Source organism: Chinchilla lanigera, unplaced genomic scaffold (assembly GCF_000276665.1).
Source record: "Chinchilla lanigera isolate Chin_1 unplaced genomic scaffold, ChiLan1.0 scaffold00089, whole genome shotgun sequence".
In the NCBI taxonomy this organism is placed as follows: Eukaryota; Metazoa; Chordata; class Mammalia; order Rodentia; family Chinchillidae; genus Chinchilla; species Chinchilla lanigera.
In genome coordinates, this window is record NW_004955490.1 from 3,170,253 (window position 1) to 3,193,008 (window position 22,756).

The 22,756-nt window shown below is 36.5% G+C and overlaps 1 protein-coding gene across 2 annotated transcripts in view; it reads left to right on the forward strand.

Moving 5' to 3' along the window:
* The window catches only part of Lhfpl1 (lipoma HMGIC fusion partner-like 1), a 59,603-nt gene that overhangs the window by 13,930 nt on the left and 22,917 nt on the right, over positions 1-22,756 (forward strand). For both annotated transcript variants that reach the window (XM_005404630.2, XM_005404629.2), the window contains exon 3: positions 16,746-16,844. In XM_005404630.2, the coding sequence (XP_005404687.1) occupies positions 16,746-16,844 (99 nt within the window). The remainder of the gene's footprint in view (positions 1-16,745; positions 16,845-22,756) is intronic.

Here is a 22,756-nt window from a genome sequence, read left to right on the forward strand (position 1 = left end):
TTATGGTTATCATGTCTGTAGTAATCTGAGAAATTATTTCTGATTTGATTTTTTCTAAAACCTCATTCAACTACTTTTTTACTTGTGCTGTTACCACTTCAGAGAGTCAGGTGTATGGCTTTCAAATTGTTGCACCTCATTTCTTCCTGGGTTTTGAGTTCATTGCCAGTTCTTACCCCTTCAATTTATTGGGGGTAAGAATTTGCTGCCTATTTGGTCTAGCCCCTAGTTCTTTGGCATTGACTTACAGTATTATTTGTGAAACTTGGGCAATCTAAGTCTTGGCATACCAGGAAGAATAGCTGATTAGAAAACTTATGTCACGTTTGCTAAAGTAATAAAATCAGTAATATCAATAGCATGAAACAGCCTAAAAAATGACAAACTGAAGTAACTATTAATTTGCCATCTTTACCCATATGATCAAGATTTGTGATTAAAATAAGAAAATCTAAAGCCAGAAAATTGTATACAGTAAATATTCCCTCAGTATGTTGATTTTACACTCAGGGGAGAATATTTAAAAGGGGTTAGGGAAAAAACAGAGAAATAGAAGAAGAGAAAGAGATTAGAAGCAAGGGCAGAAGAAAAAGAAAGATTATACAAGTTTTGGGGAACTGGTAAAGAAGGCAGCAGGGAAAGAAAGAAACATAAACAAGAACGGAACAAAATGAGAAGAAAAACCTAGAAACAATGTTCACACTCATATAAAAATAAGAACTATCAAGAAAAAGAGAAAAAAAAAACAAATGAAGAAAAGAAGGGGAAGAATTCCACTTTACAATTTCTCTTTACTATCACTGGAAGACATGGAAGACAGAGGCCATTTCTGTGTTGATTAATCCTAGCAAGCCAGCAGCAGAATTATGATGGGGTGATGGATAATCCCAGAAAGCCTGCTCCTTTAGTTCCACTGAAGCTCACACTACTACTGGTTTCTGGCTGTGAGGCTGGGACCCAAGTTGTTTGGTCTGCAGCACTCTGTGTGCCTCCCACCTGGTTGGACTCAGCTCCCTGATGGCTTGAACTTGGCTCCCTGACCTTCTGCTGCATTGAATTTAGCTGTTCCTAACCCTGACCCTGGAAATCATAGATAGAGGCAACCCACAGCTACTCTGAGTTCTGACTTCAGTTCGCCATTTTCCAAAATGGTAACTGGCCAATTGTCCTTTCCTGGAGGATATCTGAATAAGAAAAACTTACCAGTCAGTTAGCCTACAGTATCAATGCTCCATTCATCAGTAGTCACAGTGCATCTGCAGTTTTGAGCTGCCCCTCCACTTCATATGCTGGGTCTCAGGAAGAAAGCACCATTTGCCACATCCCTGTTCTATAGTGAAATCCCTCTCTTCACTCTCTATGTGGAATCCAATTCTCATTTCAGATCCTTTCTGGGTACCAGCCCTGGGATCTACTTCCTTCCTTCTTCTTTTCTTCACACTGCTATATTCTAGCATCTGGACTCCAAATCTCAGAGAAGCTGTTTCTCTCTTGCTCATTACTCCAAGTCCCAACAATGTGTCTTTTACTGCATAAAGTTTTCATTTAAACTATCAGTATATAGTTTCATTGCATTTTGTATTATGTATAAATTAAAAATTGTAAATGCCACTCCATTACAGAGCCCAGAGTTTGGTACACAATTGAATTCACTGGAATAAAATAGTTTCAAAATGAAACAATTAAAAAAAGAATATTATCCAGTTCTTCCTTTTAATAACATCAATTTATCCTCTAATATTACTGCTCCAATATAAACTTGATCCCTAAGTTCCCTGCTCTCTAGTAGTTATCTTAGAGGACAGTGATCTGATAAATACATACACAAAGGTGCTAATAACTGATGATCCTCACCAAAGAAATCCATTTTTAGTAATAAATTGTAATTACAAGACAGACTATTTACATATTTGATCCACATATAAAGTGTACCCCTGCCTGGTAACTATTAACTAAATTTCCCCCAGTTTCCTGTGGTCCCAATCTACCCTATTTTCCCCTTTCTCTTATTCAGGCTCCCCCTAATTTTTGTTCAGCCAACCTGGGGTGCTAGCAGTCTGTGTATGGGCTAGGAAAGTGCCAAATATGAAAATGGTAGTCTTCAGGAAGGCAATAAGAGCAGTTAATTTGCACTACCTGAGAAGAAATAAAGTGTATTTAAACAGACAAGGAAATGTGTATATGAACATTTCTGTTACTTTGTACACCTAGTTGAGGCATTGGGAAAAACTATTGGTAGAATTTACTGATGAGGTTTGTTGTTATTATCAAGTTTTGGAATCATTATTCCATTCGCTAACATTGTTATCTCCATTGGCATCACACTGTGGGTGACTAAAGTTGGGAAACTTGGATTTCACTCCTATGTCTTCACTACTATCTCTGTGGCTGTCATGAGCAAGTGAAATCAATGTTTTTGGGCTTCATTTCACTTGAATTTGTCCTCTTACAACAGAATTCAGATCTGAATTTTTTCTTATCTTTCCAGCGACTTCATTGTGGTTGGTGAAGTGGTAAGGATAAGCTTAGACAGTGATTCCAAAGCAAAGCTGGTTTGAGGTCTCCTTTGCTCTCGTAGGCCATTTGGTTATATGTGGAGACATTTTTGGTTGTCAAAACTTGAGGTGGGGGGGCTGGGGATTTAGCTCAGCGGCAAAGCGCCTGCCTAGCAAGTGCAAGGTCGTGAGTTCGGTTCCCGGTACCGGAGAAAAACCAAAAAAAAAAAAAACAAACCTTGAGGTGGGTGCTAATGACACCCACTGAGATAAAATGAAAGGTACTGCTAAATGTCTATACTTCTCAAGAAGACACTCCTCCACTTCAACAACAAGGAAGTATCTGGCCCCAAATGCTAATACTGTCAATAAACCATGGGCTAAGATACTGTGGTCTCCTTCTGTGCTCGTGTAAAGTACCACTTTATATCTGTGTATCATTAATTTGTGGATGCCAGGTATTTTTTCTCAGCAAGAGTAAGATGAATACTACCAAAAATTTGCATTGGGAGTGGGGCTATTGCTATGAGTGTACCAGGCCATGTGGTGCAGAAACCTGTGGGGCTTGTTTGTAGATGGAGTCTGGAAAGATTTGGAGATGCTGGCCAAGGAAGCCCTAAAACATCATAAGCCAAGTTTCATGCAGGGGGGGGAATCTCATCAGACCTCAGAAGACCAGGATAATGAAAAAAATGCTGACAGTAAAGGCCAGGCTCAGGAGGTTTCAGCTGTGAACAAGGACTCCATTGGTAGTTGCAGTAGAGGACATGTATTATACAATGGCAGAAAATTTGTCTACATTTACACATGTTCTGTGACTTTACAGGAGACTGATATTAAGAGCAGTGGACTATTTAACGTGGCAGCGAAAATTTCAAGGTAGTCTAGTGTTCAGGTATTGGGATGGGTATTCCTGGCTGCTTTTAGATAGATTTGCAGTGAGAATCAAGAGCAAAAGGCAAAGCCAATGATGTGAAGCTTGACTAGAAAGGAAGAGCATGTAAAGCTGGAGCAAAGGACACTGTGTTTGCTGAAAAGATTACCATTAAAAAGAAGCAAAGTACTTTGCATCAGAACAATAAGAAGGATGGCTTGCAAGTATTCAGAAGCTGGCTAAACTCCATGCATTGTAAGCTCAAGAGCAGAAAAGAATACACTAATTTTAAAGACTTTGCTTTGAGAAGAGCAGTGCCTCAGGGTACCCCATTCATTCAGGAAATATTTCCCTGAGTTCAGCCATTCATGCACTAAATGACTTCGGCAGCTATGATTTAAGGAGTCCAGGCCCTGCTCGACTTAGGGGCAGACCATGTTATTATCTATGTGGTGTTGATTTTTCAGGTATGCAGAATGCAAGTTGTGGTGTTACAGAGGCATCCACCAAGATTTCAGAAGATGGCCTGGGAGGCCAGGAAGTTTGTCCCTGCCAGGGCAATCTGTGAAGCTGTGACCATGAAGTCAAAAGTGGAGTAGAGACTCTCAAAATTTAGAAAGGCCAGGAACATGACTGTCTGCCAAGGGTAGCCACTGGCAGCGACCCCATCCAGCCAAAGAGAGAGACCATCTCGATGTCAACCACCAATGCCACAAGAATAGCACTGCCCAAGTCTTTTGGAGCTCATATCTTACCTGCTCTGGGTGCTAGACATGGAAGTAGAAGATTTAATGTAAGCCCCACTGGGTTTCAGTTTTGCTTTGGTACCATTGCTTTTGGAATGGGAATATTTACACTGACCCATTGTGTGTTGGAAGAATTTAACTTTCTTTTTGATTTTACAGGAGTGTACAGCTAAGAGTTTGCTTTGAGTCTTGAGGGAAACTTTGGAGTTGGACTTTTCAGAAACATTGAAACTATTAAGACTTAGGCAACTTTTAGAGATAGATTAAATATATTTTGCATAATGAGATGGACATGAGCCTTTTGGAATTTAGGGGTGAATGTTAATGTTTTAGTTCTAAAATAGCTACCAAAAGTCTTGAGTCTAGAGTTGGGGCCCTGGTCAAAGGATACAGGTCACTATGGTGTGACTTGGAATGGTGTACTCTTGTCCCTGGCTCTTCCTTTCTCTTTCTCTGCTTCCTGTCTGCCATCAGCTGAGCACCTTTCCTCCACGATGCTCCCACCATGCCTTTTCTCTCTTGGAGCCAACTGACCATAACCTGAAACCCCGTGGCAAAATAAGCCTCTCATCCTTTAACTTCTTGGTTTTAGGTATTTTATCCTAGTGATAGAAAAGTCACTAATACAGAATCACAAATTAGACTTAAGCTCAGCATTCATCTATATTCTTGGCTATATTATAGATAATTAAATATTTCTGCAGATACATTGTTTCAGCAAGGAACACTTAATTGACAGAAGAGAGTGATGGTCCTTACAATTTGTACTTATACTATGAGTTTCAGGTCAGTGACTGACACAGGACAGGTACTTAGTAACTATAGAAGGAATGAATGCATTGTTAAAGCCATGTGTAGGATATGTTCAGATACACTAGGCATGTGAGACCTTGGTGAGTTCACATCTGTTCCATGCAGAAGTGTTATCCCTGTGAGCTCTCTTCTCTTCAGATAGGAGAGTGACAACTTAGCCTCACTTGCATTTCTAAGATTTCTAGAAAAAAGTGGGGAGGGACTAAATAGCAGGACACAGAAGGTTAATAACAATAGGATCCATCAGACTCCAAGCAGCAAAACAAGATTCTACACTTAGTTTTTCTTCCTCTTTGTGCTTAAGACTTTTATAAAACCCTTATAGTTCTCCATTAGATGCATTGTAGTTCATCTTACCTCTTAAGTCTAAAAATTCAGTGAAAATTATTGAGGCAGGATGTGTGAAGGTAATGAGGAGCTGTATATTCCCAGGCTGAGTGGGGCAAAGATTTGGCTGAGTGACATGTGTTACTTAGAAGGAAGTCAAATATGAATACCATTTCAGTCTCAAGTTATTCTGCTCTTTTATATTCTCTAAGACTCTTTATCATATGTACATGGTCACAGTGTTTCCATTTAGGTGAGTGCCTATCATGCTCAAGAATGAAGTGCCATTTTACAGTAGTCCTGAGAAAGGTCAAGAAACGGGTATGCTAGCAGGTTTATCTTCAGGCAAGGGAATGATACTGACATAGACTGGTAGACCTATATAGCTTCCCCATCTGCAATACCAGCCAACTAATAGCCATTCCTGCCTCCTTTATAGAGATGGGTGTCTGTCAAGGGTATATCAGATATGAAGAAATGGTAACGATTACTTAGACATAGCATGTTTTCTGAGAGCTCCTTGCAACATGACCATTACTTACAGCTCTTTGGAGATCTTGGGTCTGACCCTCATATGTGAGCTTTGTCTGTGGCAGGAAACCAAACATGGGCATCATTTGGAGCTTTGCGGTTAAAAGACATGCAAAAGAGTTGTGGGAGTTAAGTTTAAGCTTATTTTTCAACTGAAGGGAATTGATTTTGTTGCTTCAGGCCTGACTGCTTCTGGCCAGCTCATCCATTAACTGAAATACATCATGGGAGGAGACGATTTGTTTCACGTCTGGATTATCTCTGCCAGACCCCAAACCACTGAAGAGATGGAGTATGCATTAAGAACTGCCTCCTCCCCCTGCCTGACTCTTGTTTCCTGGTCTGGCAGCTGCCCACAGAGATGAGCTGTGGGAAGTGAGAGAGACAGGAAGAAATAAAGAGCTGCTGGCCTGAGTCATACTCAGCAAGGTGACCTGATGGGGCCCTTGGGTCCTATTTGCTGCACCTGCAGCTGATCCCCCTAGACAAGCATATGGTCCAGAGCGCCTTCCACTGGGACCTTTGTGCCCTGCTCCAACCAGTGAAGGAAACATCTGGCCAAGACATTATTTCAATTCTGGGGATGCTGAGGTTTCCAACCAGCTGGCCCTGGGTCCCTGGGAACACAGCCGTTATTCACATTCCCCTGTGTATACATATGCAAGATGCTTGTGAATTATATTCTATCTTTAGTGAGTGCTAAACAAAGAAGACATAGGTGAAAAGTAAATATAAGGAATTTCTTGCCAGGAAAAATAGTGTAAGATCTTGGGTCAGGTTACTTGAAGGAGGCCAAAAATCTTTCTGGAGTACAGAATGTATCAAAATCACCTGGAGAGTTAAAAAGACTGTGAATTTCCCAACTCTCCCGTCTCTTTTTCCATTTTAACGTACACAGCAACAGGTGGAAGCATGCATGTTTTGATAAATTTCTCCAGTGATGATGTGTATGTTGCATTTCCTTTCAACTCAAAGGAGAACCACTATCCTGGACATTGCATTTTTATTAAGGGCTCAAAACATAACCTCAGACATGCACCAACACTTTTTTATGTAAATTCCTAATGCTATATACTTCAACCTGAATGAAAATTGCCACTGAAGATGGATCACTGAGAATGTTCTTGCAGGAAATGTGCCACGTTTTAGAACACTGTTATGTTTTAAAATATGCATATTTTATGTAATGATCAACTCAAGGTAATTAGCATATCCATCACCTCAAATATTACTCATTTCCTTGCGGTAAGAACATTCAAAACACACTTTTCTAGCTATTTTAAAATGTATAATAGTTATAGTTATTAACTATAATGACCCTAATGTGCAATACAATGACAGAACTTATTCCACCTATCTAACTGTAGCTTTGTACTCATTTATTGCGTATCAATTAAAAAATCTTCTCTGGAAGCCATGCTTTTCTTGGAATTTCCAGTTTCCCAGGTATAATGTCATTTATTCTTACTATGTTAAACAAGGTTTATGAAAGTCAGTTTTCTGTCTGTGAAATGATACCTCATGAAGTTAACCTACTAGTTAAGATTCATGTGATAAATTGGAGCACAGCAGAGAATATTGTTCAGAGCCTCTGGCTTCCAGTCTTAGGGTTTACGCACTGGTGCTCCTGAGTTTTGCTTTTTTTTCTTTCAGAAAAGAATGCCATCAAAATGTTTTATGAAGTGGTTCACTATTTGCATAAGAACTACCTGTGGTGTTTGTTAATTCAGATTCTTTAGTGCTTTGGCCTAGACTAAGGGCCAGGGACCTGCTGATCTGCATTTTATGTAGCCTTCAAGGCTGATTACTTTTGAAAATATATTGTAAAATATTTCAGAAATATACACTACTCTGCTTCTAAATAGAATATTACCAATACAGTTGAATCCTTCTTCATGTCCTGAGCACATTCTCTGGTCTCCTCCACAAAAGTAGTTACTGTCTTGGTATTCAAAACTCACTTTAGCAAATGTAACTACTAGTCTTACATTTTCCAACATGATTCTAGTACACACTAAAATAAAAGAAACTCTGCTCAGCTTTCTTCCCCATGTTATATTTTTCTGGGATTCCCTTTTCTTACGTTTCTGCCTGTAAATATTTACTTATCTCTCAAAGCCAGGTTCAGTGCAGCTTCTCTGTGAAGTCTCCAAGCATCTACTTTGGAGATTTCTAGAATATAATGGCTCTCCTATAACTCAGACAGAACACAGGGTCAAATGAATAGGAAAGGTTGGTGGAAGAGTTCTCTGCAGAGGGAAAACTGAGATATAGTTAAAGGCAGGGTTATAAATTTTCCCAATTTTGTTTGAGTTGAAGTTGCTATAAGATGAGCAAATTAATAACAAATTAATTCATATCATGTTTTTGCTCAGTGTAGTATATTCAGTTCAAATTCAAACTACCTAATTACCATGTTTGGAAGGATTGGCAGCCATGCAGAGTCAGGGGATGGGTGCTGAGGAGTAATAAAATAGTTCTTCACTGAATAGTTACACTCAATGTAGTGGAGCGATGAAGGAGACTGGTAACACTCAGGGAGAAGGCCAGTGTTGTCCAGAGGAAAACAATCAGGAACCAACCTAAGTAAGAATGTGTAATTTGTAGGGGTTTATACAGCTGTTAGGAAACTAGTCCTTATGGGAGCAGGGGAAGGTTAAGGTCAGGTGAGATGTAGCTGAAAGGAGGGTTCCAACTTCTTTATAAGATTTTGCACTTTAGGGTTTCTACAGGTTTTGAGGTTGCCACAAGGGCTGAAGTTGTATGATGTCCAATTCCAGGTCTCTGGTAGGTCAGTTCAGTGAATTCAAATTGTATCACCTCTGGGGAAGACATCTGGTACATTTCATGACATGGAATTGTTATGGAGGGGAGCAGTTGAGAAAAGGAAAGAAGATGTCAACCCATTGGCACCTGCCTATAGACAATAGGAAAAATAGTAACAAATTCTACAGGGCTTTCTTTCTCTTCTAGGAGGCAGGTGAGATTAGGAAAGTAACCAGTTAAGCACACGTACTTGAGATAGACTTCTGTAACCATTATATGTGGGTGAAGGGACAGTAAAACTTGGAATTAGTAATAACACATAAGAAAAGTATAAGTCAGGGCTATAGTTTATATGTGAAAGGGCTGAGATTTAAACCAGCTTTCTCTAACACCAGAGGTCCTGTACTTAACATTTTTAGTGGTGATATTCTTAAATGTTGGTACCAGGACCAGATGCATCCACATCATGAAGTACTATTAAAATAATTATTCCTGGGCTACAGTTACTGAACCAAATATCTGGATCTGAAACCAAGAATCTGCATTTTTAATAAGGTGCCCACTCTTCCAGAAGGGGGCTTGACACTGGCAAGTGACTACCATGTTGCATTTGAGGTACATCTTCACAACCCCAAATTGATGAAAACGCTGTTGGGGACAAATATAATTGAGGATGAATTACACTGACTTTATTTCTACTTTTAATGTGTCCACCAGTGCATCTTTCTCCAAATATAATAGAATCAACTGTCAGTTGCAAGTCAAATATGTCGATGAAATATGTTTACAACCTTATTTGCTCACCTGTCTAAAAGGCAGGATGAGAGCACGATGGGTTGAGAGGTCAGTTTAGGCAGAGAATGGAGCTATGTACTCTGGGGTAGTTCGCACATCTCATAGAGATTCCTGGTCTCTCGCCAGGTACCTCTGCAAAATTGCAAGATAACTTCAGCAAGGCAGAGTTTGAATTCAGCCCTAGTTTTGGCTTTTTAGCTGTTTGTTTTGAAGACAAAGAAATGAGGAAGAAATTAACATGGAAATATAGGCAGAAACTGGGAGAAGAGCCACAGGGAGAATAATAGCACATCTGCATTGAGTGTGTTCTATGTAATAGTAATTTTATGTGTATTAATCTCATTGAGCATTGGAAGAGTTGTGTAAGAGTACTATTATTATTTCTATTTTTAAAATAAGGTAACTGAGACAGAAAGATCAAATAATTAGTCTGAAATCACATAGCCTGTATGTGGCAGAACTGGGAATTTTTATTAAGTTTACTGGTAGAATCTAGATATACATAATGACCACACTCATCATAGGGAATTTGCACCTGTACGTGATATATCTTTATTCTTCTTTTTACCTATTGAAGTGTTGGCCTAGGTGCAATCTCCTAAATGAGTGAATGGTGAATGGCTTAAATAAAAGAGACAAATGGCATGATTTTTAGGACTCCAGGAAAGTCAAAACCCTCTAATGAAACTTAAGATTCCCTGGAGGTTGAGATGAAGAACTTCTCTGGGTGGCCTGTATTTATTTAGTTTTTAAACAAAGGAGGGAGATACTAAGGCAAAGATGGGTACTGAGTAGGACCTTGGGAGTCAGTTCAAAGACTTCTCCAAGTAGTAAATTTTACCAATTAAGAGAACTGTCTTATCTCTGAGGTTGGCAGATTTATTGTTTTGGAATAGAGGGTGTCAGCAGCCCATGTCCTTGATTGCCTCAACTGTGGTTATCTTGACTTCAGAGCACTATGCATGTGCTCTTTTCCAACACAGCCCTGTGTTTAGCAGTTTAGCACTGTACAGCCCCATCTCCAACATTTGCCTACTCCTCTCCCTTCCCTTCAACCCCACTTCTCTTTCTTTACAAAGCTTTGTTTCCAATTTCTCCTTCTTTTCTTATCCTTTTTTCCTTTCCCCCTCACCCCTCCTTTGTGCCCCTTCCCGTTTGAACATTTTCTTTCTATTTCACAGTATCTATTATACATTTTGCTTCTTATTTACACTTTCAGGATCTCACACTAGACAGGCAATGCAATATTTACACAAGTGGTTCAATTTATTTCACTTAAGGTTATGGTCTCAATGTCCAAACATCAGCTATAAATGTCTCAAGTGTATCCTTCTTTACAACTGAGTAGTATGCCTATATATATATTCCATTCATCAGTTGATGGGCATTTGGGTTGTTTCTAGGAATAAGCTGTTATAAACTACGCTGCTATAAACATTGGTGTACACAGATAGATGTGGAATGATGATTTTAATTCTCTTGGGAAGATACTAACAAGGGGAATAGCTGGGTCAAATGGAAGTTGTGCTTTTAGTTTATTGAGGAATCTCCACACTGATTTCCACAGTTGTTGCACCAGTCTACACTCCTACCTATAGTGGAGAAGGCCTGTTTTTTCCCCATAACATTGCCAGCATTTGTTATTGGGCAATTTCTTGATAAGAGCCATTCTTTCTGAGATGAGATGGAAATGCAGTGTTTTAATTTTCATCTCTTGAAAGACCAGTGATGTTGAACATATTTCATATATTCATTTGTCATTTCTACTTCCTCATCGAAAAAATGTGTATTTCATGTCCATTCTTGGATTGGGTCTTTAAATTTGGGGATTCTGTTTTTTTCCACTTCTTTATATGTTCTAGATATTAATCCTTTGAGGAACAACTGAGTAAAATTTTTTCCCACTCTGTGTGATGCCCAGTCTGCTGCTGGTTTCTTTTGTGGTGCAAAAGCTTTTTAATAAGATGAAATCCCATTTGTTGACTCTTTGTAATATTTTCCATGTGATTGGAATTTTGTTCATGAAGTCTTTGCCTACATCTATGTATCAAAGTGTTCTACCTGCTCTCTCTGCAACCAGATTTAATGTTTCTGTTTTAATATTTAGCAATTTGATTCATTTTGATTTTAGTTTAGTGCATGGCAGCAGACATGAGTCTAGTTTCAGTTTGGCATGTGGAAAGCAAGTTTTTTCAGCAGCATTTATTAAAGAGGCTATATTTATTCCAGTGAATGTACTTGTCCTTTGTGTCAAAGATAAGGTGGCTGAATGTGTTTGGAATTGTTTCTGCATTTTCTAATCTGTTCCATTAATCTTTAGGTCTTTTTTTGCCAGTACCATGCTGTTTTACTTTTTCTTTTTTTAATCACAGTAGCTCTGTAGTATAATTTTCAAGTAAGGAATCCTGATGTTCTCTGCCTTGCTTTGGTGCCTAGAATTGTTTTTGCTATTTTAAGTACCTTCTGGTACCAAATGAATTCTAGGCATGTTTTCTCTAATTCTGTGAGGTATGCTTATGATATTTTGATTGGGATTGCATTAACTTGTATAACATTTTTGGAGTATGACCATTTTCACTATGTTGGTTCCTCCTATCAAAAGCAAGGGATGCCTTTCAAATTCCTGACATCCTCTTCAATTTCCTTTTCTAGAGTACTGTAGTTTTCAATGGAGAGATTTTTTTACTTCCTTTGTTAGATTGTTTCCTAAGTATTTCATTTTAGTGACACTCTTGTGATAGGTGTTTCCATAATGTCTCTTTTACTGAATTTATTATTCGTGTACATAAATGATATGTTTTTGACTTTTGACTTTATATCCAGCTATGCTACTGAATTTGATTATTAAATCTAGAAGGTTTTGGTGGAGTTTCTGAGATCTTTGTAGAGTGTCATATCTTCAAATAATGATAATTTACCTTCTTTCTTTCCTATCCATATTCTTTTTATATTTTTTCTTTGTCTGATTACTCTAATATTTCCAGAAATGTCTTGAATACAGAGATAGTAGTGGACATCCTTGTCTTGTTCCTGATTGTACAGTGAAAGCTCTCAGTTTATGACCATTTACCATGATGCTCGCTATTTGTGTACAAGAATGCTATTGATTTTTGAGTGTTGACTTTGTATCCAGCAATGTGAGTGAATTTGGTTATTTAATCAGTAAGTCTTGTTAGACTTTTGGGAGTCTTCTATGTAGAGTATTATGTCATACACAAATGATGATAATTTAACTTTTTCCTTCCCTATCCTTATTTCTTTTTAAAGTTTCTGTTGTCTAATTGCTTTGGCTATTGTTTCCAGAACTATATTAAATAAGAGTAGTGATAGCAGAATCCTTGCCTTGTTCCTGGTTTAAGAATTAAAGCTTTCAATTTTTGACTATTTAGTATGATATTGGTTATTGGTTTGTCCTATGTGGCTATTATAATACTGAGATAAAGACCATCTATTCCTATCTTCTGTAGATTTTTTTTTTATCATGAATTGGTGTTAAACTTTTTCAAATGCTTTTTCTGCATCCATGGAGATGATCATGTGGTTTTTGTCCTTTGCTCTGTTAATATGGTGTTTTACATTTTTTGATATGTGTATGTTGAACCATCCCTGCATCCCTGGGATAAATCCTACTTGGTCATGTTGTATAATTTTCTTGATGGTTTGCTGCATTTTGTTTGCAAATCTCTTATTGAGGATTTTTGCCTCTATGTTCACTAGGGTGATTGACCTGTAGTTGTCCTTTTTGGTTGGGTCCTTCTTTGATTTTTGTAGAAAGCAATACTTGCAACCAAGAATGACTTTGGGGGTATTGCTTCCATTCCATTAAAGAGTTTGAGGAGTAATGACATTAGATCTTCTCTAAATTCCTTGTGGAATTCATCAGTGAATCCATCAGGGTCTGGGCTTTTCTTTGTTGGTAGGTTCTTAATCACATCTTTAACTTTATTGACTGATATTAGGTTGAGAATTTTTATATTTTTCTTCATTCAGCTTTAGTTCATATGAATCTAGGAATCTGTCCATTTCTTCTGTTTTCCATCTTATTAGAATAAAGGTTTTTGAAATAAGTATTCATGATAGTCTGGATTTCTACAAGATCAGTTTTGATTTCGTCCTTTTCATTCCTAATTTCATGAATTTGAGTCTTTCTTTTATTTGATGAGGTTAGCTAAGGGTTGTCAGTTTTATTTAATCTTTCAAAGAACCGAGATTCTTTGTATTGTTTTCTTAGTCTCCATTGTATTAATTTATGCTCTGATCTTTCCCTCCTTCACATGAGCTTTGGGCTTGGCTTGTTCTTCATTCTCTACTTTTCCCCCAAAGACTTATGTGCAATATTTGAACTTTTACGATGTATTTTGTTCTTTATTTTTTAGTGAAATTTACATTTCTCTAGCTCTCATTTGTTAATATTTCCAAATGCATCACTTGACTGTCTAACAAGGTATAATCAAAAATTTTTTAATTTAAAAAATTATTACAGTTAAACAGATATTTTCATTAGTCGCCCCTTAAACTCCTTCCCCTTGCTTCCAACACATTTATCCCATTGTTCTTGCCACTTTCTGAAGTATCCTGGAAGTTTTTTTTTTCAATGTCTTTGCTTGATGTGATTAAAATGGAGTAAGTCCCTGACTTATGAATGAGTCACATTCTAGGAGAACATTCACAAGTCAGATTGTTAGTCCGACAAAGTGCATCTTATACACTTTTAATACAAATATATAATGTAAAGCATAGAAAAACCAAACACACATAGTACAGGTAGAAACAAAGGAACTGAGTGAGTCACTCCTTTCTCTCTACCACTGCACTCTAATTATCCTTGCTTCCATAATACTAAAGCAAGGAAGTTGTGTGAGCCACTTCTCCTCTCTCCCTTCAACCACAAATACACACCACCTAGTGATTATCCAGGCTTAAATTTAGGAGGTCTTGATGCCAGAAGTAGCAGATGACTGACATGAGTGAGAGAGGCAGTAAGAGATACCTAGGATCAGTAGTGTTTTTTAATACAGATAGCCTGAGTTATCAAGTCCTCTATTTTTGCTTCAACTTTTCACCTGTTCTTGCTGCTTCCATATTGTGATCTTCAGTAACTGTAGCTACTTATTACATACTATAAAGTGTACATTTGGCAAGTCTTTCCTTGTTACACATAAGAACCTAGACTATTTTTGGTCCACTCAACTGTAACACACACATACACAAACATTGTAACGAAAATATTCTTACTTTTAAATTAACTTAAAAAGGTGGTAGAGCACAGTGAACTACACCATTACTTTTGTAATTTGTTAGCATCTACAAATGTTGTAATGTGAAGTTCTTTTTATCTATGAAAGCTCACAACTCATTCTTAAATTGGGCACTTACTATACAACAAATGCTGTTTCTGAGTGTCACCCAGTGAAAAGTCAGGCTCAGAAAAACATAACAGTGTTTCCTCATCTACCTTTTTCACCAAATCTGCCACTCATATAGGGGAAATGCTAGATGTCAGATATGCTCAGTCGTGTTCCCCAGAGTGAAAGAATAAATTTTAAGGAACAATGGAGGTTAACAGTAGGATAATTTATTGGAGAAAAAGAAACGGACAATAGAAATAGCTCTTCAGGGACAGGGGCAGTCCCAAACGGATTACCTGTTCTTCTCTTCCTAGAAGTTTGAGGCTCTATATTAGGTTGTCTATTTAAGCTTGTTCTGTTTTCCTGATGTGAGACTTCATCACTATAAATTTCCCTCTTAGGACTGCCTTCACTGTGTCCCATTATTTCTGTTATGTTGCATCAGCATTATCATTTAATTATAGATATTATTTAATTTCTTCTTACCCTTATGCTTTTTTGTTGTGAATAGCTGAGATTCACTTGATTTATCACAATGAAAGTGTAATTTATTATGAAATGAGATAATTATAACTATAATCCATCAAAAGGGACCATCTTTTCTTTAGCTCTTTCATGAGCAGTAAGGAGCTTTTCTTTTATTGTCATGTCCGCTTATTACCTTTTATCCTATTGTCTTTCCCTCTGTCAGTCAGTTTGGCCTGCTTATGAATAGTTGATATCCAGTAATAACTTTTGATTGAAGTTGCTTTAGCTTGACACAGACTTGATTATGCCTCCTGCCTCTTTCTTCCAATTTCTGTACTACCCTCTAATATAGCTCAGTATCTCTATGTCCCTTGACTAAAATTTTCAGAAATATGAATCTCTTCTAGCCCATTTCTTCAAGCCAACCTACAACATCAACAATCCTGAGCAGTCAATGTTTGCTTGCACTCTTTTGTCAGATGCCAACACTTGGTCCAATTTGCTATGGCTAAAGGTGAGATAGGATTATTGAGTATATGATGTGAAAATTTATCCCGTAAGTGAGACCTATGGGTGAGGCAGGTTGTCCTTAGAAAACAATATTGGCAGGTGGTTCCAGATTTGTGTCTCTGGCTGGAAGAGTAAAATGACTGCATGGGTTCCACAGAGCTTCCCTGCAGTGGCTAAATGAATTAAACAAAAGGGGAATAAAGGCAAGGAGCACAGTGGAAGGTATTATAAGCCAAAGGATGGAGTGATGCTTGGCTTGAAACTGAAATAATATTTTGAAGAAGAGAGAATATTGTTCTACTCACCAGAAGCCCACTTAGCCTGTGTTCTGTGTTGATCTCAGTATGGCAACTGACCCCAAGTTACAAACATCGAAATCTATTTTCAGCTTCTAGAGACCTACCTACATGACAGAAAAATTTTGACTGCAGGAAAGTGTAATGGTCCTTACATTGTTATTCTCCATAAATCAGACCAAGTTAGAAGAGGCTGGAGAAGCCAATTTAGCCTTATGACTTGTCAAAATATTTTGATTGTAAAATACATATGGTCTTATCTCAACTTCCAATACTACTCTTGTTTTTTAATTTTAAAGGCAAAGAATGAAAACATATTAACAGACACACAGACATTTACAAAATAACACAAAAAATATTAGCAATACAGGATTTCATACAAGGTGATTGGAAACTAACAAGAGTTGTTGTATTATATATTGATGTCTTCAAATTGGTTACTCAGATAAATGTAGGCCTATAAGATTGATCAAACTATTAAACATTAACTGTTCCTTTTAATAAAGCAATAGAAATCAATAATTCAATTATCTTAGCTAGCCTGTGCATACATATATACATATGAGTTGTCCCTTTCACTGTCTACTACCTTTCACACCTGTGGCATGGCAAAAAAAAATGACTGAGTGGCACTATTGCAGAAATTTAGAATAAAGGCGGAAGTGTAAGCTCTGAGTGGAGGAAGTAGCATTTAAGCTGAGCTAGTCCAGGCTGGGTATTGGGGTGACAAAAGATCTGTTATTCATTTTCTACCTGTGGTTGTGACTTTTTTGCAGGACTGCTGATAAGCTCGGGCTGTGCTTTATATCCCTTAGGATGGAATAGCCCAGAGATAATGCAAACCTGTGGAAATGTCTCCAATCAATTTCAGTTAGGTAAGGTGTCCTGGGCAGGATGGCAGCAATGGCCTATGGGTAATATGTTTTCCAATACTTTACTTCTTGGAGAAGTCTCTACTTCTTAGTCGTATTTACCGGAAGCTCTCATGCTGTTAGCTTTTGGAAGGTGGTGGTTTGGCCAATTTATCTGATCTTTATAAGTCAAAAGAGTTGGCTTTAAATCCTCCTTCTTTAGCTCTCTTTCCATGTGACTTATGCATTTTTACTTAGAGTTCTTTGATTCCCTTGCAGCAACTTTGTATACTGAGGAATTTGAAAAATTTGGAGACTAATGCTATGATAGCTTCTGACTAAATCCTAGCTACTATTAGTGTTTCCATCTAGGCACTATTTTCCAATTACAAATCAACAATCTCTCTTATCAATCCCAATGAGGCTATAACTAGAGGTAATTTAGTTTACTTGAAGCAAGGTAAACTGGATTAAGTGTCAGAAATTGTTCCTAGTGGTAAGAGGTATTATTATTGGAAGAGGTAATAGATATAGGTCTAGATTAGATCATTCTCTGCCACCTCACAGTATAGTTTAGGATTACGATTGTGAGTTGATAATATATTAGACTCTAATTGTAAGCCTTTTAAGTATTTCCCCAACCTATCATCCTATCATGATGGAAGGGATTAAAAGAGGAAATATCTAAGTTTCACTGAGCATTCACAATTGTAGGAAAGGATTTGGGAACAGTGAGACCACCTTTCCACTCAGCTTGTACTCCAATACCGTCCTTTGTTTCTGCTGTCTTATACTGTTTTGTGAGTCTTGTCTGACCCATGTTTGGAGGAAGGAGTTTTTCTCTGTACAAACATAACATGTGGGCAATGCTATATAGAAAATGTGACAAATATGAACCCTGGAATGTCCAGCGTTCTGACTCAGAACAGAGATGACTGGCAAATATAACAGTCCTGCCACAAGGGAAGGAATGAAGAAATACTTGGAGGAAGTAATGAAGACAAAGAAAGCAAGCCATTGGTCTTGCCAGACGGACCTGAGAAAGTTTAAAATATAACACATTTCTTCTCACCTGTTATATTTATGATTCTCCACTTAAAAATAATACTTTTATTGATTACAGTTCACACACCATAAAATAGAACCTCTGTAAGTGTATAAGCAGTGTTTTTTGGTATATTCACAAGGTTATATAATCATCTCCACTCTCCAATTCCAGAACATTTTCATCAGCACAAAAAAGAACTACTTCCCCATTCATAGCCATCATTACTTCTTCTTTTAACCCATGGCTACTACTATTCTAGATGTTTCATAGTCTAGATCATATAGCAAGTCTTTTGAATACTCTTTTTTCAATTACCATAATGTTTTCAAGATTATCCATGCTATAGTATGTGTCTCTACTTTATTCATTTTTATAGCTCAGTAGTATTCTATGGTTATAGATATACTACATTTTTATTCATTTATCAGTTGATGGATACAGTTTTTGCTCCCACATTTTGACTCTTTTGAATGTTGTTGTGATGAATATTTTTGTACATATTTTTCTGTGAGTATACATTTTCATTTTGGAGTTTGTTTTGAGGAGCAGGTTTCATGGGTTAAATGGTGACTTCATGAGGAAGCCTTTTGAGTAACTGCCAGGATTTTTCCCAAAGTGACTATGCTACTTTACATTCCCATTAGCTATGTACACATGTTCTCAATTCCTAACATCTTCACCAAAATTTATTTTCCTCTTTTGTTATGGTGATCCTTATGGGTATGAAGCCATATAGCATTGTGATTTTGATTTTCAATTCCCTAGTGACTGATGATGTTAAGTATCAAAAGATACTTATTGATACAAGAATTTATTGGCTATTTAGATTTCTTCTTTTGAGAAATGTCTATTCAAATCCTTTATGTCTTTTTAATTATTATTTGTCTTTTTTGTTGAGTTATTAAAGGTTTTAATGTACTCTGAATACTGGACCATTTTCAGATATATAATTTGCAATATTTTATTGTACTAATCTGTGGGTTATCATTTTACATTCTTGATGACACTCTTTGAAGTTTGAAAGTGTTTAAATTTTGATGGTATATTGACAAAGTTCCAATTACCTATTATTTCTTGGTTGCTTTTGGTGTCATAGCTAAGAGTACACTGAAAAATCCAAACATTATGAGATTTACCTCTATATTTTCTTAGAATAATTTTATATTTTGGTGTCATATAATTTGATTCTGTACCATTTTGAGTGAGTTATTGTGTAAGTCCAAATTCATTCATCATCATGTGGATATCCAGTTATGACCATGCCATTTATCGTAAGACCTATTACCTTCTCCTCATTAAGTGATCTTGGTGCTCTTGTTGCAAATCAATTGTCCATAAAGTGCTGGTCTATTATCTGGAGTCTTATTCTACTCCACTGATTTGTATGTTTATTCCTATGCCAATACCACACTGTGGACTAGCATAGTGAGTCTTTTTTCTCAAAATTATTGGGATATCCTGGGTATTTTGCATTTCCATGTGAACTTTAGGTTCAGCTTGTCAATTCCTGCACAAAAGCCAGCTGACATTTCTTAAAATAGAGTACGTGCTTAATCTATACATTAGTTCAGGGAGCATTATAACTGTAATATTGTTTTCTAATCTATGAACATGAGATGACTTTTCATTTAGTTAAGTTATGTTTAATTCTCAATGATATTTTGTAATTTTCATGATAGAAATTTTTTACTTCCTTGGTTAGATTTGTTCCTAAGTATTTTATTTTAAAATTTATTTTAACTGACAAATAATAACTATATATAACATATTCCCCAAAATATACACACACTTCAGAAAAGGAAAAACTTGTATAAATATTTAAATATGGAGCTGGGGATTTATCTCAGCGGCACAGCGCCTGCCTGGCAAGCCGGAGGTCATGAGTTTGATTCCTGGTACCGGAAAAAAAACCAAAAATAAATAAATAAATAAATAAATATACACCAGACACTGACCCCTAGTAAATTGACTGCTTTATTCAAATACACGTTAGGATTTTCATGTTATCCCAATAAATTTAGTACTAAAATATTTATACAATTTTTTCTTTTCTGAAGTGTGTTTACATTTTTTTGTGGACTCCATATATTTATTTGTGGGATATAATATGATGTTATAAATCATATGTATATTGTAGAGTACTCAAATCAGGCTAATTAAGTTTTTCTTATTTTATTTTCAGATTTCTAATTGTTACTATATAGAAATACAAATGGTTTTCTATACTCACATTTTATCTTGAAACATTAACAGTTATATTAAAGTACTTGGCACAATATTTGGCTCACAGTAAATGGTGGCCTTTGAAACATATCAGAGAAATGTGCTAGCAGATAGGCTATCGACAGACAGCATTTATTTGGACTCTTCTGTAGCCTCCATAGTCTACAATGTGATCTTTATTTTGGAAAGACAGATGCACAGAGCTGAAGAACACATAGTCTCTACCACAGAATTAAAGATTTTTACCTGACTTGCTTGAAACAGATGAAGTGGGTAGGTAAGAGAATAGACACAGGCGTTGTCAATCTGTCAGAGTAAAATGTGTTTCTCACTCTGACACTGACAGACCTCTACAGCTTCCAGTATAAAAGGGTGTCATTCATGTCTTTAGCCCCTCTTATCCTATGTTTTCCATCATAGGTATCCTGAACAACACATACAATGTATTTTAGTCCTAATTTGAATGATTAAAGATATAACTTTCATTAAGAAAATAATCTTGATATCTTCATTAAATTAAAGACAGTTGCATCTGGGACATAGCTCAGTGGCACAGTGCCTGCTTGGCAAATGCAATGTTCTGAGTTCGATTCCTGGTACTAAAATAATAATAATAAAAAATAAAACATAGAAATAGCAGTAATTTTTTGACTCTTTTTCCTTACAGAGGTTGTTTCTATCTGCAATCTCTGAACCCCAAATCTTAGCTGGCTTATAGTGGCTTTAACATAATTAATTAGATCTAAGAGTTTAGACTGAGATTCTCTTGTCAAAAATGCTGTAGTTCAAAAGTATTTTGGAATAGATAGATAGAGGTAGATAGTTTGGTATCTTAGGGTTGGGACTCAAGCCTAGAAATGAAATTCATTTATGTTTAATATACAACTTATACATATAGGCTAAAAGTAATATTATGCAATATTTTTAATTTGCTTGTGTTTTGTGACTATGACTTGCCAGTTGTGGAAATTTGCCACTTGTGGTGTTCTATAGGTGTTCAAAATGTTTTGGATTTTGGAGCATTCAGGTGTTCAAATTTCAGCAATGCTCAAGCTATATTAGACAATACTATAATTCACTTCTTTAGGGAAGTGTAATAAAATATGGCAGAAGTGACATCAAGATTGTTCTAGGTCTACTCACTGTGAAACTAGCAGCTTCTATCTTGGTTTATTGGAGCTCTGAGCCATTTTATAAAATGTCTAATTACTCTGACAGAAAGAGAGACTACATAAAACTTCTGGAGATACTTGGTGACAGGGAGCACATCAGAGGAGTCCAATCTTTCAGGCATTCCTCCCAAGGTACCAGACATGTGAGTAAAGCTGTTCTGGACCTTCGGTACTAAGAGTTAAATGACCCTAGTTAATGCAATGCCTTGTTGATTAGAATTGTCTGGCTGAGCCCTAGCCAAATGATGACCCAGAGAATCAGGAAATACAGTAAAATGATTGCCATTTTAAGCTGCTATAGTCAGGAAGATTTTATTATACCACAGTGAGTAACCAAAAAAGTCCCAAGTCAGGCTGTTACTTTTCATGAAACACAATTCATGTATATTATAAAATAATACATATATTAAGGTTTAAAATATAAAATCAGTCTTTTTCCTGCCCTCAATCCTAATTCCCCAAGGTGATCATTAAGTTTCTTTTATATTCTCCAGAATTTTTAATAGTTATAAAGATGTGTTTCTAGTACATGTACTGCTAAAGCGAGCACAAATATGTGTTTCCAATTGGACTAGCTAGCTATCTACCTAGCTATACTGTTCCCTTTGAGATTTTTACATACCCATGTCTCTTGGGAGAGTATATAGATAGATCTTTCTCCTGCAATTTAAGTATGCCATATTTTTCCATTTGAGGGATAGCATGTGCTCCATGCGGCTAGGACTTTTGTCTATTGTTTACTGCTGTCTCCCTAGTGACTACTTGAATGATATCAAATTGTAGGTACTGAATAGTTGTTAAATGATAAAATTATATAATTGTAATCAATTTTCTATTTTTTTTGTGCACATTTAGGTTGGTTCCAGTTTTTGTCTTTTCCAAAATTTATTTCAGATAAACAAATATAGACATGTAAGATTGTGTGTTTGCCAATATGTTTTCGTTCTTTTATCTTTAAAAAAAAAAACTTATTTCAGTGGTCAACCTTATATATGTGCTATAAGATACCAAGTGTATAGGGAAACATCCATATTAATAGAAATGATTAGCTTAACGGTTACATATATCCTACATATTTTTTAATTTTTCAAAAATTACTAATGAATTAAATGCCCTCGAAAGAAACCCCTTCAAATTATTCTATAACCAACAGTGTGAGTTTTTCTGCTTTTTCACCATCTTTTCAGTTTGGGGGATCATTACCATTTTAATCTCTTTCACTCTGTTATCTTGTTTTAATCTATAATTCAAAAATTATGAAAAGGATAAAGCAACGCTTCACTTTCATTTGGTATTTAAAACAATACATTTAATTAAAGCAACTTCCTTTTTGATGCTGGGCATCAAACCGAGGGCCTCAAACATGCCAGGGAAGTACTATGCCGCTGAGCTGCATCTTTATCTTAAAATAACTTTAGGAGGTAACAGTGTCTAATTTACAATTATAATCCTTGAACATTTTTAACTGTCAACCATTTCTTCTAAGTCTACTT